This window comes from Urocitellus parryii, chromosome 1 (genome assembly GCF_045843805.1).
Source record: "Urocitellus parryii isolate mUroPar1 chromosome 1, mUroPar1.hap1, whole genome shotgun sequence".
NCBI lineage: Eukaryota > Metazoa > Chordata > Mammalia > Rodentia > Sciuridae > Urocitellus > Urocitellus parryii.
This window is the reverse complement of record NC_135531.1, coordinates 121,239,239-121,254,760: the sequence shown is the minus strand read 5'-3', so window position 1 is coordinate 121,254,760 and position 15,522 is coordinate 121,239,239. Positions and strand designations below refer to the sequence as shown.

The 15,522-nt window shown below is 38.0% G+C and overlaps 1 protein-coding gene across 1 annotated transcript; it reads left to right on the top strand.

The window, feature by feature from the left end:
- The first annotated feature begins 8,461 nt into the window (after positions 1-8,461).
- On the top strand, positions 8,462-13,662 carry Arl14epl (ARF like GTPase 14 effector protein like). The gene is made up of 3 exons (XM_026402207.2): positions 8,462-8,557; positions 10,158-10,297; positions 13,440-13,662. The coding sequence occupies exons 1-3, from the start codon at positions 8,462-8,464 to the stop codon at positions 13,660-13,662; spliced, it is 459 nt and encodes a 152-aa protein (XP_026257992.2).
- Positions 13,663-15,522: the final 1,860 nt, after the last annotated feature.

The window sequence follows — 15,522 nt, the reverse complement described above, 5'->3', positions numbered from 1 at the left end:
TTTCATTGTGTATATGTACCACATTTTCTTTATCCATTTATTTGTTGGAGGACATCCTAGGTTGGTTCCCTAGTTTAGCTATTGTGGCACCTTCATTTTTTAAAAATATTTTTTTTAGTTGTAGATGGACACAGTACCTTTATTTTATTTTTATGTGGTGCTGAGGATTGAACCCAGTGCCCTTCACATACGAGGCGAGCACTCCACCACTGAGCTGCAACCCCAGCCTGGCACCTTCATTTTTAAGAAGGTTTTTAATGGTACTTTTCTTGGTTGGTTGCCATTTTTATCCTCTAGCAGATTTTCCTCCACCTAGTTTTAAAAGCTTTTGCACTTGGCCCTGATGTTCCATCTTTCTCAGTGTTATTATAGCATCTTGTGGAGTCAGATGGGTGAAGAGTAACTTCTGCTGACGATGTAAGAACAAAGCCAAAACTTGGCCAATGAGTATGTTTTTGTAGAGTGTGATTATGGGAAAGTCTGGTAGGATTTTTACCTGCTTGAAGTTTTATTAATGCTTAATTTGCAAGAAGGAACACACTTTTGATTATTTAAAATGTACCCCAAAATATAGAAGTGCCTTAATAAATGTCAAGTTCAAGTAAAAGATATTGCCTCTTTGGAAACACCTTAACATTTTGCATCATTGCCAGACAGATTGCAAGCTCCTTTCACTGATGATTTTCTTTTCCTTGTTCCTTGCAGCAAAAGTAATTAGGAATGGAATGGTGGTTTTTACCCTATAATTCACAAATGAACAGGGCTGGTATTAACCTGACAGCAAAGTGGTTTTAATGACTCACAACACAATATCTGAATCCTGGTGGCAGAGGACAATGTTTTGAGGGTTGTAATTTAGAGATTAATACATTTCTTAGACACAGTTTATAAACATGGTTTAATTTTCTCTTGGGACCACAGTTTTTTTTTTCCCTGACATAATTTTTAGCTGATTATGTATATAGTGTGCTATTTATACTGAAATATAAAACTAGTCCGGGGCAATTTGGTGTTAATATTAAACATTTGAAGTTCAGAAGTGAGATTGAGCCATGTGGCCAAAACTTAGGTCTAGATTAATTGCTTATGTTGAATGGAAGATGGGAGAGAAAAGAGCTATCATTAACTGATTCCAAAGCGTTCTAGAATTGACTCCTGGTGGAAGAAGGAGTTAATGCTGACACCCGCCCCTCCCCCACCATGATTATGAAGCATTAAATTGTAGAAGCACCTTGGAGGCCCTATGGTTTTTCCCTTGAGGGTTCTATGGTTTCCCAGCAAAACAAAGAAAATAAAGCAGCACAGTTTCTCTTTCTTTGCAGTATTCCTTCCTTCTTTTCATCCAACTTAAAGGTATGTGCACTTTCTCTTTACCACCCCACTGCTTCGGCTTTACCAGGTGACTCTTACTAAGGAGCAGGGAGCAGTAGAAATGTGGCTGTTGATTGAAAGTCACTTCTTCAGAAATGATGCATTTTAAACCTGATGCCCTCTGAGGTTGATGGAGAAAGAAGAGGTAAAACAAGCCACCCAATGATGACCTCGAATATATGTTGTTAAATTAATGTGTTGTAGTTAAGAACGGAAGATGACTAGGGTTCCTTTATTGTTCCTTTATTGTAATGAAATAAAGATGAAAACTAAGAAATGAGCATGGGAACACGGTAGGGATCCAGGAGAAAGAACTTCCACACTTGAGAATTTGAGAATGAGTACTTTTCAAAGGCATCTCTCAGGATAATGCTAAAAATGGCCTGATCCTCTGGTGTCATGAGAGAGTCTTCCTCTCCTCCATCTCCATCAGTGGGGCAGGGTAAACAGATAGGTCTCTTTTGTTCATAATCCTTAAAATTGCAAAGAAGAATTTGAATGCATGATTCAAGCCATCCGTATTATGAATAAGGCGTAGTTTGGCCCTGAACTATAGAAACTGATCTATAACTGACCCAGAAGGACCCTTGAAGGTACCAAATTTGAAGTTATACTAGCTTGCTGCAATCAAGTCATTAGTAATAGAAACTGCATGGTCCTATTGTGTTCTTCAGGTTATCAATTTCTCTGCTAAGAGTACTTTCAAATTATTTAAAATAAACCATCTGTGTTTTTACATTATTTTATATTGAGCCACAGATGTGTTTGTATGTGTGTGTGTGTGTGTGTGTGTAGTATGTAGAGTACAGGAAAATACAGGTCTAACAGTGTTTCTAGGAATCTATGGCTATTGTAAACAGTTGTTTCTAAAGCATTAAACTTATTCATCCAACAACACACTGGAAAGATTAGATAAAATTACTTTTAATTTTTGTGGACAAATGGCAATGGAGAGTTTTTTCTTTTAGAGGTTATTGAGCAATCTTGTGGCTTAGAAAACAGCTGATGCAGCTGGGAGGGAGCAGCAAGGACTTAATTGGCTACCTGCACAGTGTTGTGTCTCTACCAAATACACCCCAGTGGGATTTGACTCGGCTGTCAATTATCTCAGTGACCCATCATTTTTAGCAACTACAGGAACTAAGGGTAGAGACAGAATGAGATTAAAATAGCTTGATGCTTTTGTCTGCTATGAAAGTCTGTGTATCTTGTTTCTAAATAGTTTTCCAGAGATGTTTTACACATAGTGTCTCTGAATAAATGGCTTTATCTGCTCCTGAATAAAAATAGAGGCCAATTTTTGGGCCAGAGATTAAGCTGGATACCTTTCTTGTTTTGGTAATTTGGTAGTGTTCTTAGGGGTTATGATGGAGGGCTACTCATTTCATCCTACTCAAGACACAATCAGTTTACATAAAATCAACTGTACATGCCAGGGTGCCCTAAAGATGAGTGTAAGTGATTACAGTGTGAGTTAGGTTGCCTGGTGTTCCCTTGATGGTCTGTGCCTCACAGTGAGGGTTGGGATAGAAATGATCTGGTCTGCTTTCCTCTGGTCTTGTTCCTGAATCTTGCACAAAGAGTACAAGTTGCCAGGCTGTGTAATTCTGAGGCTTAAAGGTAAATATCATCTCTCCATCATAGATAATTTAGTCATCATGGCTCCTATGCATAAGCCAACTACTTTATTTCATGCTCAACTTAAGAAACAACAATCTATTCCATCCCTGAAGAAATGTCTGGCTGTGGAGAGCTATTTCAAAAGCATGGCACTTTTTAGAAGGAATTTTAGAGAGTCATTTAAGTATTTATGACTGCCATGGACCTATTTGTGCCTTGCCCTTAATCTACAGGATGGCAACCTTACTCCAATGTGACTAGATTTGGAGATAAGGCCTTTAGGAAATAAAGAAATCATAGGGTATGGACTGAAGATGTAGCTCAATGGTAGAGTACTTGCCGAGCATGTGTGAGATGCTGGGTTCAATTCTCAGCACCACAGTTAAATAAATAAAATAAATGTTCATCAACAATTAGAAAAAATATTTAAAAGAGAAGTTATAGGGTAGATAGGTAGGTAATCCTACCTAATCTGGTAGGATTAATGAATGACCTTATAGGAAGCACAAGGCAAAGCTCCTACCCATCACTGTCTCTCCATACACCAATTAAAGGCCATGAATGGACTTAGAACGAAGGTGAAAGAAGCTCTTACCAAAATCAAATAAGTCAGCCCCTTGCTCTGGAACTTCCCAACTTCCAGAGCTGTCTGTGCTTAAGCTACCCAATTTATAGTTTTCTGTTAAAGCTGCTCAAGGTGACTGTAAAAGTGACTTTCTTTTATTTGGACTTCAGAACCCAACCCTGAAGTCAGATGTGGTTCATGTGGCTGAGATGCAAACCTTTGCCCAGCATTTCCTCCTAGCTGTGTGCTGCTACAGAAGAGGGGAAGGGAGTAACTAGAGGTGTCCGCAGTGCCTCCTCCCCAGTCTCTTCCCATGCTTCTTTTTGAAAAGGTTCTGTGTGGCTGACATCAATTACAATTGCTCCCTCAGCAACATCATATGTAGAGATGGTGATCATCATCAAACCTTAAATCAGTGTAATATTCTGAAAACACCATAGTATTTGGGGTCAGACAAGTCTATGTGACAAACTCATGTACCCTACTAGTGACTATGTGACCTAAATAATCTTTTGGGGTCTCAATTTCTCATGTGTTAAATAGGAAAAATAATATCTACTATTTATTTCACAGATTGTTGTGAAAATTCAGTGAAGGAATATATGTAGGAAGTTCAATAAAGTGCTTGGCATGTAGCATGTACCATAAGCATAATATCACATGACATTGAACACTGTCTATGTACTAGCTTTGGGCTTGCTGGGGATAGAGAAAGGTGTAAGAAAGCTAAAGACCTACTGGAAGCAGGAACTTGCATATAAAAAGGGAACTGACTTGCTGCAGTCTGGCTGGGCACAAAATCACGAGCCACTCAAACAGGAACAAACTTTATTTTGAAACTCCTGCCAATGCCCTGTATGCTCCCAGGAAATATGCCAACCCACACACGCGGCGTTCTTCCCGGAGACACACACAAACAGGAAATCCCTTCTCCGGAATTCCCTCCTACCGCACTTCCCCAACCAATGGGAACTCTCCAGGAGTCCCGTAGCAGGCCAAGGTGGATAGCAGGGGTCTAATATCCATTTGAATGCAGATCTTAACATAATCATATCATCTCAATGGCTTGCTGGCGTCACCTTTCAACCAAAAATGCCGTGCATCATTACTACTTGGCTATGGCTCTCAGCACTCTCTGTAGATCAAGCTGAATGTAACAACCAACATGTCTCCAGAGCTACTCAGGTTCCTGCTCATGGTGGAGAAAGGGGCTTGTGTCCAAATGTAGACTGAGGAACTCTTTCCTTAGGAACTCTTTCCTTTAGCTTGCTTGCTTTCTTTTCTCCTCCTCCTCCTCCTCCTCTTCCTCCTCCTCTTTATTCTTTTGTTAATTCCAGGGATTGAACCCAGCAGTGCTTAACCACTGAGTTATGTCCCCAGTCCTAGTTTGTATTTATTTAGAGACAGGGTCTCACTAAGCTGCTTAGGGCCTAAGTTGTTGAGGCTGGCTTTGAACTTCTGATCCTTCTGTCTCAGCCTCCCAATATGCTAGTATTATATTGATGTACCATCAGTCTTGGCCAGGAAGATTGTCTTTTTGTGAAGAAAAATGAAAGCTAACCTACTCAATGAACTTAGTGAAGCAGATGATTTCCATTCTGGCTACGTGTTCTCTTTCCCCACACAGATACCTAATTGCTTTATTTTAGGACCACTCTTAGACTAGCTCCTCTAGGAGTCAGTGTGCTAGGAGTTAGGAATGGGCCACTTGGGGGAGCCTCCTTTCTTTGTGTTGGACCTTATTTTTTTATCATTTAAAAGCAATCTGACAAAATGTTAGGGAAAAATTGAGAGTTTGTCAAACTGATTTCACATTCTTTGCATCCCTGTCAAATGCAGTAACTCAGGATACGCTACATGGCCTCCAGTCATGTGCTTGGAGATGAGCATCTTCCACAGCCTGAATGACCCTGAGCTGGGAAATGTCATTTTTATCACCAATAGCAGTGGAGATGATGGCAGTCGATTACACTGCCCCTTGGCAGGGACTCTGAATCTTCTTTTTGTATTGTGAACTCCTTAGGTTAACAGTGACATCTATGGATTATTTCCCAGAATGATATTTTTAATGATATAATATAAAGTCTGTAAGATTACAAAGGAAACTAATTAGCTTAAAATACACTTATCAAAATGTTATGATAATAACATGCACTTAATTAATAGCCAAACAATAAGATCTAATATCAAGTCTAAGAACTATAATAATTTTATTTTATTTCTTTTTTTATTGGTTGTTCAAAACATTATAAAGCTCATGAAATAATTTTAATAAGTAATAAACATTAATGAAAATTTGTATATACATAGCAACTCTAATTGACTAATAAAATCTATTGTTTCTTACTCAACAAGGTCACAGATACTGCTAACACTACTGAGGCATGTTGGTTACATTATCATAGAAGGAAATGCCAGAATTTCACTTACAGATTAATGGAAACAAATATGTCTTTTTTTTTTACTTATCCAAGTTCAAGGACCACCTGTATTGTCCAGTGAAAAATCTCTGCTTTGGGAATACCAAACAAGGGGAAAGAGAGAATTCTGAACCTTTTAATTACTTTTCCTAAGACCAATATTTTGGGCTCACAATAAAATCCAATTACATTTCAGTACCCGGTGAAATTATATTATAATTTTTTTGCATTATTTGAAATGCAAAGTAGCAAATTTTCTCCTCATATCTTTTTGGAAACCTACATTTTACAAAGGACTTAAAGTGCCTTGGGCAGAGGGTTTGCATAAGATACTCATTTAATGAAGTGCAGTTAAATCCCAGATCATTTCAGGAAAAGTTCTTGCTTACAAAGATGCTCATAATCTTTCCAATGAGGAGAAAAAATGTTATGTGAAGAAACTAGAAGGTTTGGGACCCCTTTTTGGATATGTTCTTGAAAAGTTCCACATGGAGTCTAAAAGAGAGATTCATGGATAAGCAATGGCCTCTTAGGAGGCAGAGGGCCAAAGTTTGAAGTTGAAAGATTCAGATAAGTAAGAGGTGGAGAGATGCTAATGGGTGCAGTGAAGTCAGGTAGCTGTTAGCCCAAGTGTAAGTATGTGCAGTGATGAGCTCAGGCAGGTAGGGTATAGAACACTTTGATAGACATTGGCTAATATACACCAGTGATGGTGGGATATTATTGGCAAAGAGGAATCATTGCAGTCTTTTAACAGGAAGACAAATAAATTTCTGTTTAAGGAATGTTAACATGACCAGAATGTATTTGATGAATTAGGGGCAGGAAGAAAGTGTGGACAATAGTTTTAGGATCAAATGGCAAAACTGGGTAGATAAAATTATACTTATTTTCCCTATCCTAATGTTTCCCATAACTACCTAAAGATGGAATTTGCCTGGAGAGCCTATAATGATACAGATTACCCCTGAAAATGATAGCCCAAGTAAGTCTGGGATTCATCAAGGAAATTATGATTTTTAAAACAGCTTCATATGATTTTATCTTCTAACAGTTTGAAAAATACTTAACAGGAATGTTTGATCAGATCTGAAAACTTGCATGTGGTAGTGTCAAAGTAAAAGTTACTCTGGACAAAGTATAATTTTTAAATAGGCAAGGAAGACTATTCGAAGCTGTCATAATAAAGGACTGAGACCAGAACTCAGTATGAACTTAACTCCACTGAAACAAAGGGTGGTGGGTTCTCAAGGGCTGAGATCAACTACTGAAAAATAAATGGAAGACAGAAAGGGGTTTATTGGACAATGGGATGCATCAAGTACATTGTATTATTTTGCAAATGTCTTTGTGACAAGGTTACTTATGTTTGCTAATTAGTACCTAGTCAAAATTAGACTCCCATCCTCTGATGGAGACAGGGGAGAAAGGGGCACTATCTTCCTTGATTCAATTTCAAAGGGATAGTTTCCAGGTACTTGAGAAAGACAGACACGGGTTATAAAATGACAGAAAATGGGAGAAGATTTACAATCCAAAGGGAAAAAGAAAGAGTTCATAATTGCACATTTTCTTAAGTAAATGCTTCTAAAGGAAAGGGAGGTCAAGGTTCTATTATCAGGAAGAAATCTGTCTAAAATTTAGTGAAGCTGAGGTCACCTTAGTCAAGGGTAATGTAATGCCACTACTACCACTGCTGCTGCTGCTACTATTATCATCAGGATAGACTACTCAATAGAGACTGGAAAGGAAGAACCAGTGTTAGGACTATCAGAAAAGAAATATCAACATTCCTTCCTAACCTAATGTTGGGAATTAGAAAGTGGGATACAGAGGATACAGACAAAGGTGTTGACCCTTGACTCAAAGAGAATGAGGTGCAGTGATAGAAATGGAGTTTCCAGCTGTCTGGGAGCGATGTGATGCCAAATGACCCGTGTCAACATAGTAGAGCATAACTCTTAAGTTCCTTTGGGAGAAATAGCACCTGGTAGTAGGCATGGTAGCTGATGGTAAGTAGGGAGAATGGCAGGGCTTGTGGAGACCTCTGGAGCATGGTGTTTCCTGATAGAGCACAGCAGACGAACACTGCACTATGCATTCAGCATCAGCAATGTGTGGGCTATACCTCAGTCACACAGAAGTCACACACACACACACACACACACACACACACACACACACACACACCCTGCATATATATTGAATATGGTATGTATACTGAAGCGTTTTGAAGCAAACTACAGGCATTTTAGCAACTGGGTATTATGAAAACCCCTCACCTCCCATTTAGCCCAAATTACACAGGAAATTTGTCAGAAAACTTGCTGGAGGGGGGTCAAGGCTTTTAAAGGTAGCCTGGGAATGATGACTGAAGAGGTGACAGCTGAAACCCTGGGAGGAGATGAGATTTTCAAAAAGTTACTGGGGATATATGACATTAATGTTTTTGCTTCTTTTCAGTTACTCTTTTTAGTGATCGGAAATGACTGATAAATCAGATAAAAATAATTCCACTCGAGAGAGACCCACAGATCAAAGTTCTCCAGAGAAAATCTGTCAAATTGGACAGAAGCAATTGGTATGATACATGGATTTTATGATTCCATATAGTTTGGTGAGTTCCAAACTTGGGGATCTCTGAGATGCTGGTGGACTTAGTGCAAAGGTGGGTTCAGTCAGGATGCCACCAGATGGGTCTCTGTGCCAGCTGTTGGACTGGTTTTACCTGACATGTCCTCTTTGCCTCTCATGTTCCTTCATTTTTATTCCAGTGTTCTTTGTATGCAATAAAATCTCACCCTCAGAGTAGAATGCTTGAAAAAAAATATACTCAAGTGTTTTAATTGAACAAACCCCTATTTTGGTCTCATTGTGTCATGGTTCTAAACTTTGTATATATTGACTCATCTAATTCTTATCACAAGATACTACTATTGGCCCCATTTTACAAAATGGGAAACTGAGGCTTAGTGAAGTAGGAACTTGCTCAAGGCACACCACGGGCAAGCAGCAGAGCTTGCAAGAGCTAAGCACCTAGTACCTAGAAAGTACTAGGTGTTACCTGTTTCGTAGCTGTACCTAAGTGCAGAGCTGTTACATAAGCTCAGATCTGTAAAACAAACCCATATATACACAACTAAGATGAAAATTTCAAAGAAACATATTATTTTAGATTGCCTAAACTATTATATTAAATAAATTGTAGGAGAGCCTATGAGATCCTGTTACTCATATTACATTGAAACTGTCCTTTTGTCTCCACGTTTAGTGTTTCCAAGTATATGCCAGCCTACATGTTTGGGATACCCAGATTACTTTCTCCTAAAATCCTTCAAGAGAGCATTCCCTTCCCTCGTGATATGTGTGCTGCATGTTTTTTTTTTTTTAAGTCATCAGTATTTGATTGAAGTCTTTGATTGCTTTCTTCCCAATTAGGCCTCATTTAATTTCTAATTACAAAACCCCCCAAAGACTTCCGAAAATTTCCCCTAACACCCTAGAAAATAATTCTAGCAAGATATTTCCATTCAAATCTGGCTTTGACTAAGAGTGGATCCTCCAGGTGGCTGCGCTCTCACGTGAAGGCCTAGTGATGTCCACAGTCCCCGAACAGGCAGACCTAAAACTCATCCCAGACCTGGAGGGTAGGGCTGAGCATACTGTGGGTCCTCATTGGTTTGAGACTTTACATGGGCATTGTCTGCTCATAGCTGAGGAAGGACCATTGGACCATTATTCCTTCATCCTTATCCATCATAAAATGCTATTTCTGATATTCATCTTCATCCTATTTGGAAAGGACCACCCGCTCACTATCAGTTCTATAATAAAATTTACATCTCTTTGTATGAATTTCCTGTGGGGCTTGGGAAGGGTCTCCTACCTTAGATGAAGCTGACTGTGGATTTTCATGTAAAAAGAGGTTTTGTGTTTCCCCATGATTCTTTTTTTTACATTTTTATTATGTAAGTTTTGTATTATGTATTTATTTGGAAGCATAGCCTAATTTGAGACTATTTATATCATCTTTGAAATGTAATCAGGTCAAACTCTTTGGGTTTTCTACATAAAACAAATATACTTTCATGCCATTATGATTAAAGTTACAGAAAGTTCTTTTGAAAATGCAAAACGAATGATATAATTCCTACTACTAAAGCATTTTGTTTGTTTCTCAGCAACAAATAGAAAGGCAGCTAAAATGCTTGGCATTTCAAAACCCTGGACCACAGGTAGCAGACTTCAACCCAGAAACAAGGCAGCAGAAGAAGAAAGCCCGGATGTCAAAGATGAATGAATATTTTTCTGTGAAACACAAGTAAGCCCATGACTCATTCTATTTTATTAGTGGGATTATAAAATTTTCAAGGTCTCTCCTGGTATGGTGATGCATTCCTGTAATCCCAGCAACTCTGGAGCCTGAGGCAGGAGAATTACAAGTTCGAGGCTAGCTTTAGCAACTTAGAGAGGCCCTAAGCAGCTTAGTGAGACCCTGTCCAAAAATAAAAAACAAAAAGGGCTGGGGATGTGGCTCAGTGATAAAGTGCCCTGGGTTAAATCTACAGTACCTGATGATGATGATGATGATAATTATTATTATTATTATTATTATACTAGTAGAAATAAAACTCTCCATTTCTCCTTGATTTTAATTAGATTGCCTCTTCTATGATTTAAAAATATCTAAATTAAAATAGTATTCCATATTCCTGGAAGTTAGCAAATATAATCTGAAACAAGAAATCAATTAAAAATAAAAATGCCCTGTACTATAGTAATAGCTTAGTAGGAAATGTGATTAAAAGTAACAAAGATGCATCCTTAGAAGGAGAAATAATATCACCAAGGGAATGAATTTGGAATATTAAATGGGCGCAGTACTATCATTAAGATCGCTAGTGCATCAGAAGTAGAAACTAGTTGGGTGTGTAGCTCATTAGTAGAGAGCTTACCTAGTATTAAGGAGGCCCTTGGTTCAATCCTCACTACACACACACACACACACACACACACACACACACACACACACACACATTAAGCAAACCAAAAAGAAAAATTGATAAGTTCAACTGCATTAAAATTAATAACATGGGGCTAGAGTTGTGGTAGAGCGCTTGCCAGGCATGTGTGACTGGTTTGATTCTCAGCACCATATACAAATAAATAAATTAAATAAAGGTCCATTGACAACTAAAAAAATACATATATATTTTTAAAAATTAATAACATATCATTAAAAGATGCCCTTAAAACAACAAAAGAAAAATCACAAAGTGGAAAAAGTTATAAGAAATCAAAATCTAAGATATTTAAAGACTCTTAGAAGTAAATAAGATAAAGATAAACATCATAATAGAAAAATAAAGAAAATAGTGAACCAACATTTCACAGAAGATAAAGCTAATGTGGATACTAAACCTCAACAGTAACTTCTGGAGAAAGTCTATACATTCCAGATAGGCAGAATTTAGTATGATGATATCAAAGTTGATGAAGCTTTGGGGCATGAATTGAATGTTAAATGGTACAACCACTATTCAAAAACATCTTGGCATTTCCTATGTGTCTTATGATTCTCATTTTCATTCCTTGGTATATATTCTGGCAAAGTCTTATTATGTATAAGGGAAGACATGTTCAAGAAGTTTTATGGCAGCAATGTAACAGCAAAAACAAAGTGTAAATAATTCAAATGACGTTCAGTAGTGGAAAATATAAATGAGCTGTGCTATATTCATAGATCAGGCTACATGTAGCAGTAAAAATATCTGAATAAAGCTAATCTGTACCATCATGGAAGAATCTCACATCGTGGAGTAGGATAAAGAGGAAAATTACAGAAAAATATCTCAGTATGCTTGGGGATACATTCATACATTGCTTAACTGAAAGTAAAAAAAAAAGGACATGATCTTGGGCTGGGGATGTGGCTCAAGCGGTAGCGCGCTTGCCTGGCATGCGTGCGGGCCGGGTTCAATCCTCAGCACCACATACCAACAAAGATGTTGTGTCCACCGAGAACTAGAAAATAAATATTAAAAATTCTCTCTCTCTCTCTCCTCTCTCACTCTCTTTTAAAAAAAAAAAAAGGACATGATCTTTATACCAAGGTGCAGTTCCTATTGGAGTGGTCATAGAGAAATGTAATGAGTAGTACATGAGGAGGACTTCAAAGGTATAATTATCTATCCATAGAGCCTGTGTATTTTAGACACTTTTATATGTAGGGTAGTTGAGAATATTATGAGAGATTGTATCATATGGGCAGGAAACCATAAAATCATTCTGATTTCTGATTAAAGTCTAGGGAGTGTTAAGTTCAGGCAAAGCAAGGAAAGGACAGACACTCTCCGTTGGTTTTAGGACCACCCACTCACTATCAGTTCTTTAATAAAATTTACATCTCTTTGTATGAATTTCCTGTGGGGCTTGGGAAGGGTCTCATACCTTAGATGAAAATCCTCTTCAGACGACCCTGCGGAAGTGTTACATCATGCAGCAAGTACCCATGCTTCATTAGGAAAGGGGGACAGGGTGGAGCTATATTACCTCACTGAAGAGGAAGAGGCCAGGTGTTTTGCCAGCTTGGAGACAAAGGATACACAGGTACATAATTTGACCACACCAACGAAGGGCCAGTCTTTTGGACTTCAACTGCTAATAATGGATCTGAGTGGTATAGAGGTGTTTTTGTTATCTAAGGCTTTCCAATAGCTTGGTTGGAATTACATATTTCAAAATCATTTGGTTTGGAGGGGATGGCGAAATTCTTATGAAAGTCTCTGCCCCTTGGCCATGTTGCAGATACTGACAGAAAGCATGGGAATCTACAGCGGGGTGGGGACTCTGGTGGTCTTCGTGGTACGGAGTACCTTGCCTTCATTCAGAACCTATGATGTGGTGTCCTATCATCTCTGTCACCTGCATTCTCCCTTCTCACTGGGTAAAAGACATCAGAAAGGAAAGAAGTGGCACCTGTAGAATGTCAGTGACAGAGTTTTCTTATTTAAATGATTATGATGTACTCACTGATAGTTCTCATTTTGAGTCATTAAAAAATGTAATTGCAAAAATATCAGAAAGAAGAGTATCATCTATTAGGGGAAATTCCATCAAGAATAGTTAAATTTTAAAGAAAAAAAAATTGTAACATAGGAAGAAGTGTTAGTCAGCTTATTCCTCATAATTCTTTGAGGATTATTATGTTCCCTGGCAATGCTGGGAAAATGAAGAGTTACTCTCCATGACAAGCTGGCTGCACTGGAAATGGTTCAATCACACATTGACTGAAATTCCCATGACGTCACTGCCACCTACTGTTCTGGAGTGTTTCTGGGTCATTTCCAAGGTGCTGTTCACTCAGACTGAAAGGATTGTGTATATGAAGTCACAGCACAATAATTTATTCTCCATGTTGAGGACAATTGTACTGTCATATGAATGTCATTCTTTTCTTATAGAATTATGAAGAAGTATGACAAAAGTGGCAGGCTAATTTGTAATGATGCTGACCTGTGTGACTGCCTAGAGAAGAACTGCCTGGGCTGCTTCTACCCCTGCCCCAAATGTAACTCCAACAAGTGTGGGCCTGAGTGCCGCTGCAACCGACGGTGGGTTTATGATGCCATTGTCACCGAATCTGGAGAGGTCATCAGCTCTCTGCCATTTAATGTTCCTGACTAGGAGCTGTTGAGCTCTTCTGGGCTGATTTGTTTCTTCTTTTAAGTCAACCTTTTTATTTTGGATAAATGTTGGGGTTTGGGCAAAATGTTGGAAAAACATCCTTAAGACTAGAGTTCTCTCCAGCTGCGGAAGAGTGTTCGCCGGGCAATGATTCTATAAGCTTTGGTCTTCTCTCATTTTTTAGTTTGGGATGGAAGAATGTGACAGTGGATGGATCACAATCTCTCCCCAACATCCCCATTTCCTACGCTGCTTTCAAATTAAAAATCTCTCCCTCTTTCTTCATATCTGAGAGCACACAGTTTTAAAGATTTTCAGAACTCTGTTGCTGAGAGGCTTGTCTCACATAGAACATAGAATAATAAATTCATCATATCTAGTTATCCTTGTAATCTTAGGCATCACTAATTCTAAATCTGAATTGCCATTTGGACTAGAAGAAAAACAGCCTCTGTGTCTTTTAACTTCGTACTCATTTTTTTTAAAATTCAACAATTAAAACTGAATTTGGTAATGCTTGGTAATATTATTACACATTTGCATTTTATTTGTAAAATTGAAAAATTAGGACTTGAGTATTCTAAAAGTGGTGGTTTACATTTTTAATTCCAGAATCAGTATTTCAAGATTTTTTTTTCCAGAGAGAGAAAAGTTGAGTTCATATATGAAAAAAAAAAAGTTTTTTGTATGTTTCCAAGTAGTTAACTAGGAATGTGATGTAGCCCTTTCAGTTCTAATACATCATAGTATAGGAAGTTGAATTCAACTTTCTTTGAACTCATTTTTTGACTATCTTGTTAATTCTAAGTCAGTGGTTCTCATATTTTCTGTGCATCAGAATCACCCAGAGAACTTGTTCATCCATAGATTTTGCAGCCCCCCACACCCAGAGTTTCTGTTTCATTTGGTCTGGGACAGGGTTCAAGAATTTGCATTTGTAATAGGTCCCACATGATGTTGGTACAACTGAGATTGGGACCACCCTTTGAGAATCACTTCTCTAAGTTATATTAAATACATGATGAAAGGAAGTATTTATATGTGTAATTTAATAAACTCTTAAAAAGAAATAAAAGCTTTTGCTTTTGTAATAAGTTTGAAATGTTATAAATAGAGTTTTCAGGATTTAATTTTCCTTCACAGTTAGTTTCAAAAACACTTGTTTCTGTACTATACACATGTGCTAGCGAAGACTTCTAACAATTCTGAACTTGTTACTTCACAGTAAGTTTTAGGATAAAAGTAACAAAAATCCTAAAAATCAGAACTTCTGTCCACACAGCAAGAACACTTATTCTTTGGCATTGTTCTGTATGGAATTTGCTGGGTTGCCCAGATTCAGCTTACTTTTATGGAACATCTACTGTGAGCCAAACAGTGTGCTAACTGCCTCCATCACTACTTTTAAGCATACAACCTTGACCGGAAGATAAGAGGTGAAATTACCCAAGTCACATCCTTGACTTGGTCACCAGGATTGTGCAACCTTGCCACCTGACAAAAGGGTGTAGGGGTCTTTTTTCAGTTGATGCGTTCTTTTATTCTGAGAGTAATTAATAATTTTTAAATAGTGGAACAAATGAATTGTTTTATTGTTTATTTTAAAGCTAACAGAAACCTTGCAGTTCAACTAAATAGACATGTGGTCAACAAACATCAAGGGAGGTTGCTTTGCGTCAGGCAGCAGACTAGGTGCAGAGGATAGAAGAGTGAGTGGAATCCACCACTCTTCATGAAGTTTGTGGATTCAATCAAACTCTTCTTATTTTTTTGCTTTTTTTTTAACTTTTTACAACTGAGGACATTTAGACCTACTCAGATATAATGAGGTGGGTGAGGACACAGAGGAGCTGGCAACCT

Bases quoted from the DNA above. Each gene is read 5' to 3' on its own strand.
- Arl14epl (XM_026402207.2), top strand. From the start codon at position 8,462: ATGACTGATAAATCAGATAAAAATAATTCCACTCGAGAGAGACCCACA. The intron at 8,558-10,157 runs GTATGATACATG...TTTGTTTCTCAG, and splicing joins AAATTGGACAGAAGCAATTG to CAACAAATAGAAAGGCAGCT. The intron at 10,298-13,439 runs GTAAGCCCATGA...CTTTTCTTATAG, and splicing joins TATTTTTCTGTGAAACACAA to AATTATGAAGAAGTATGACA.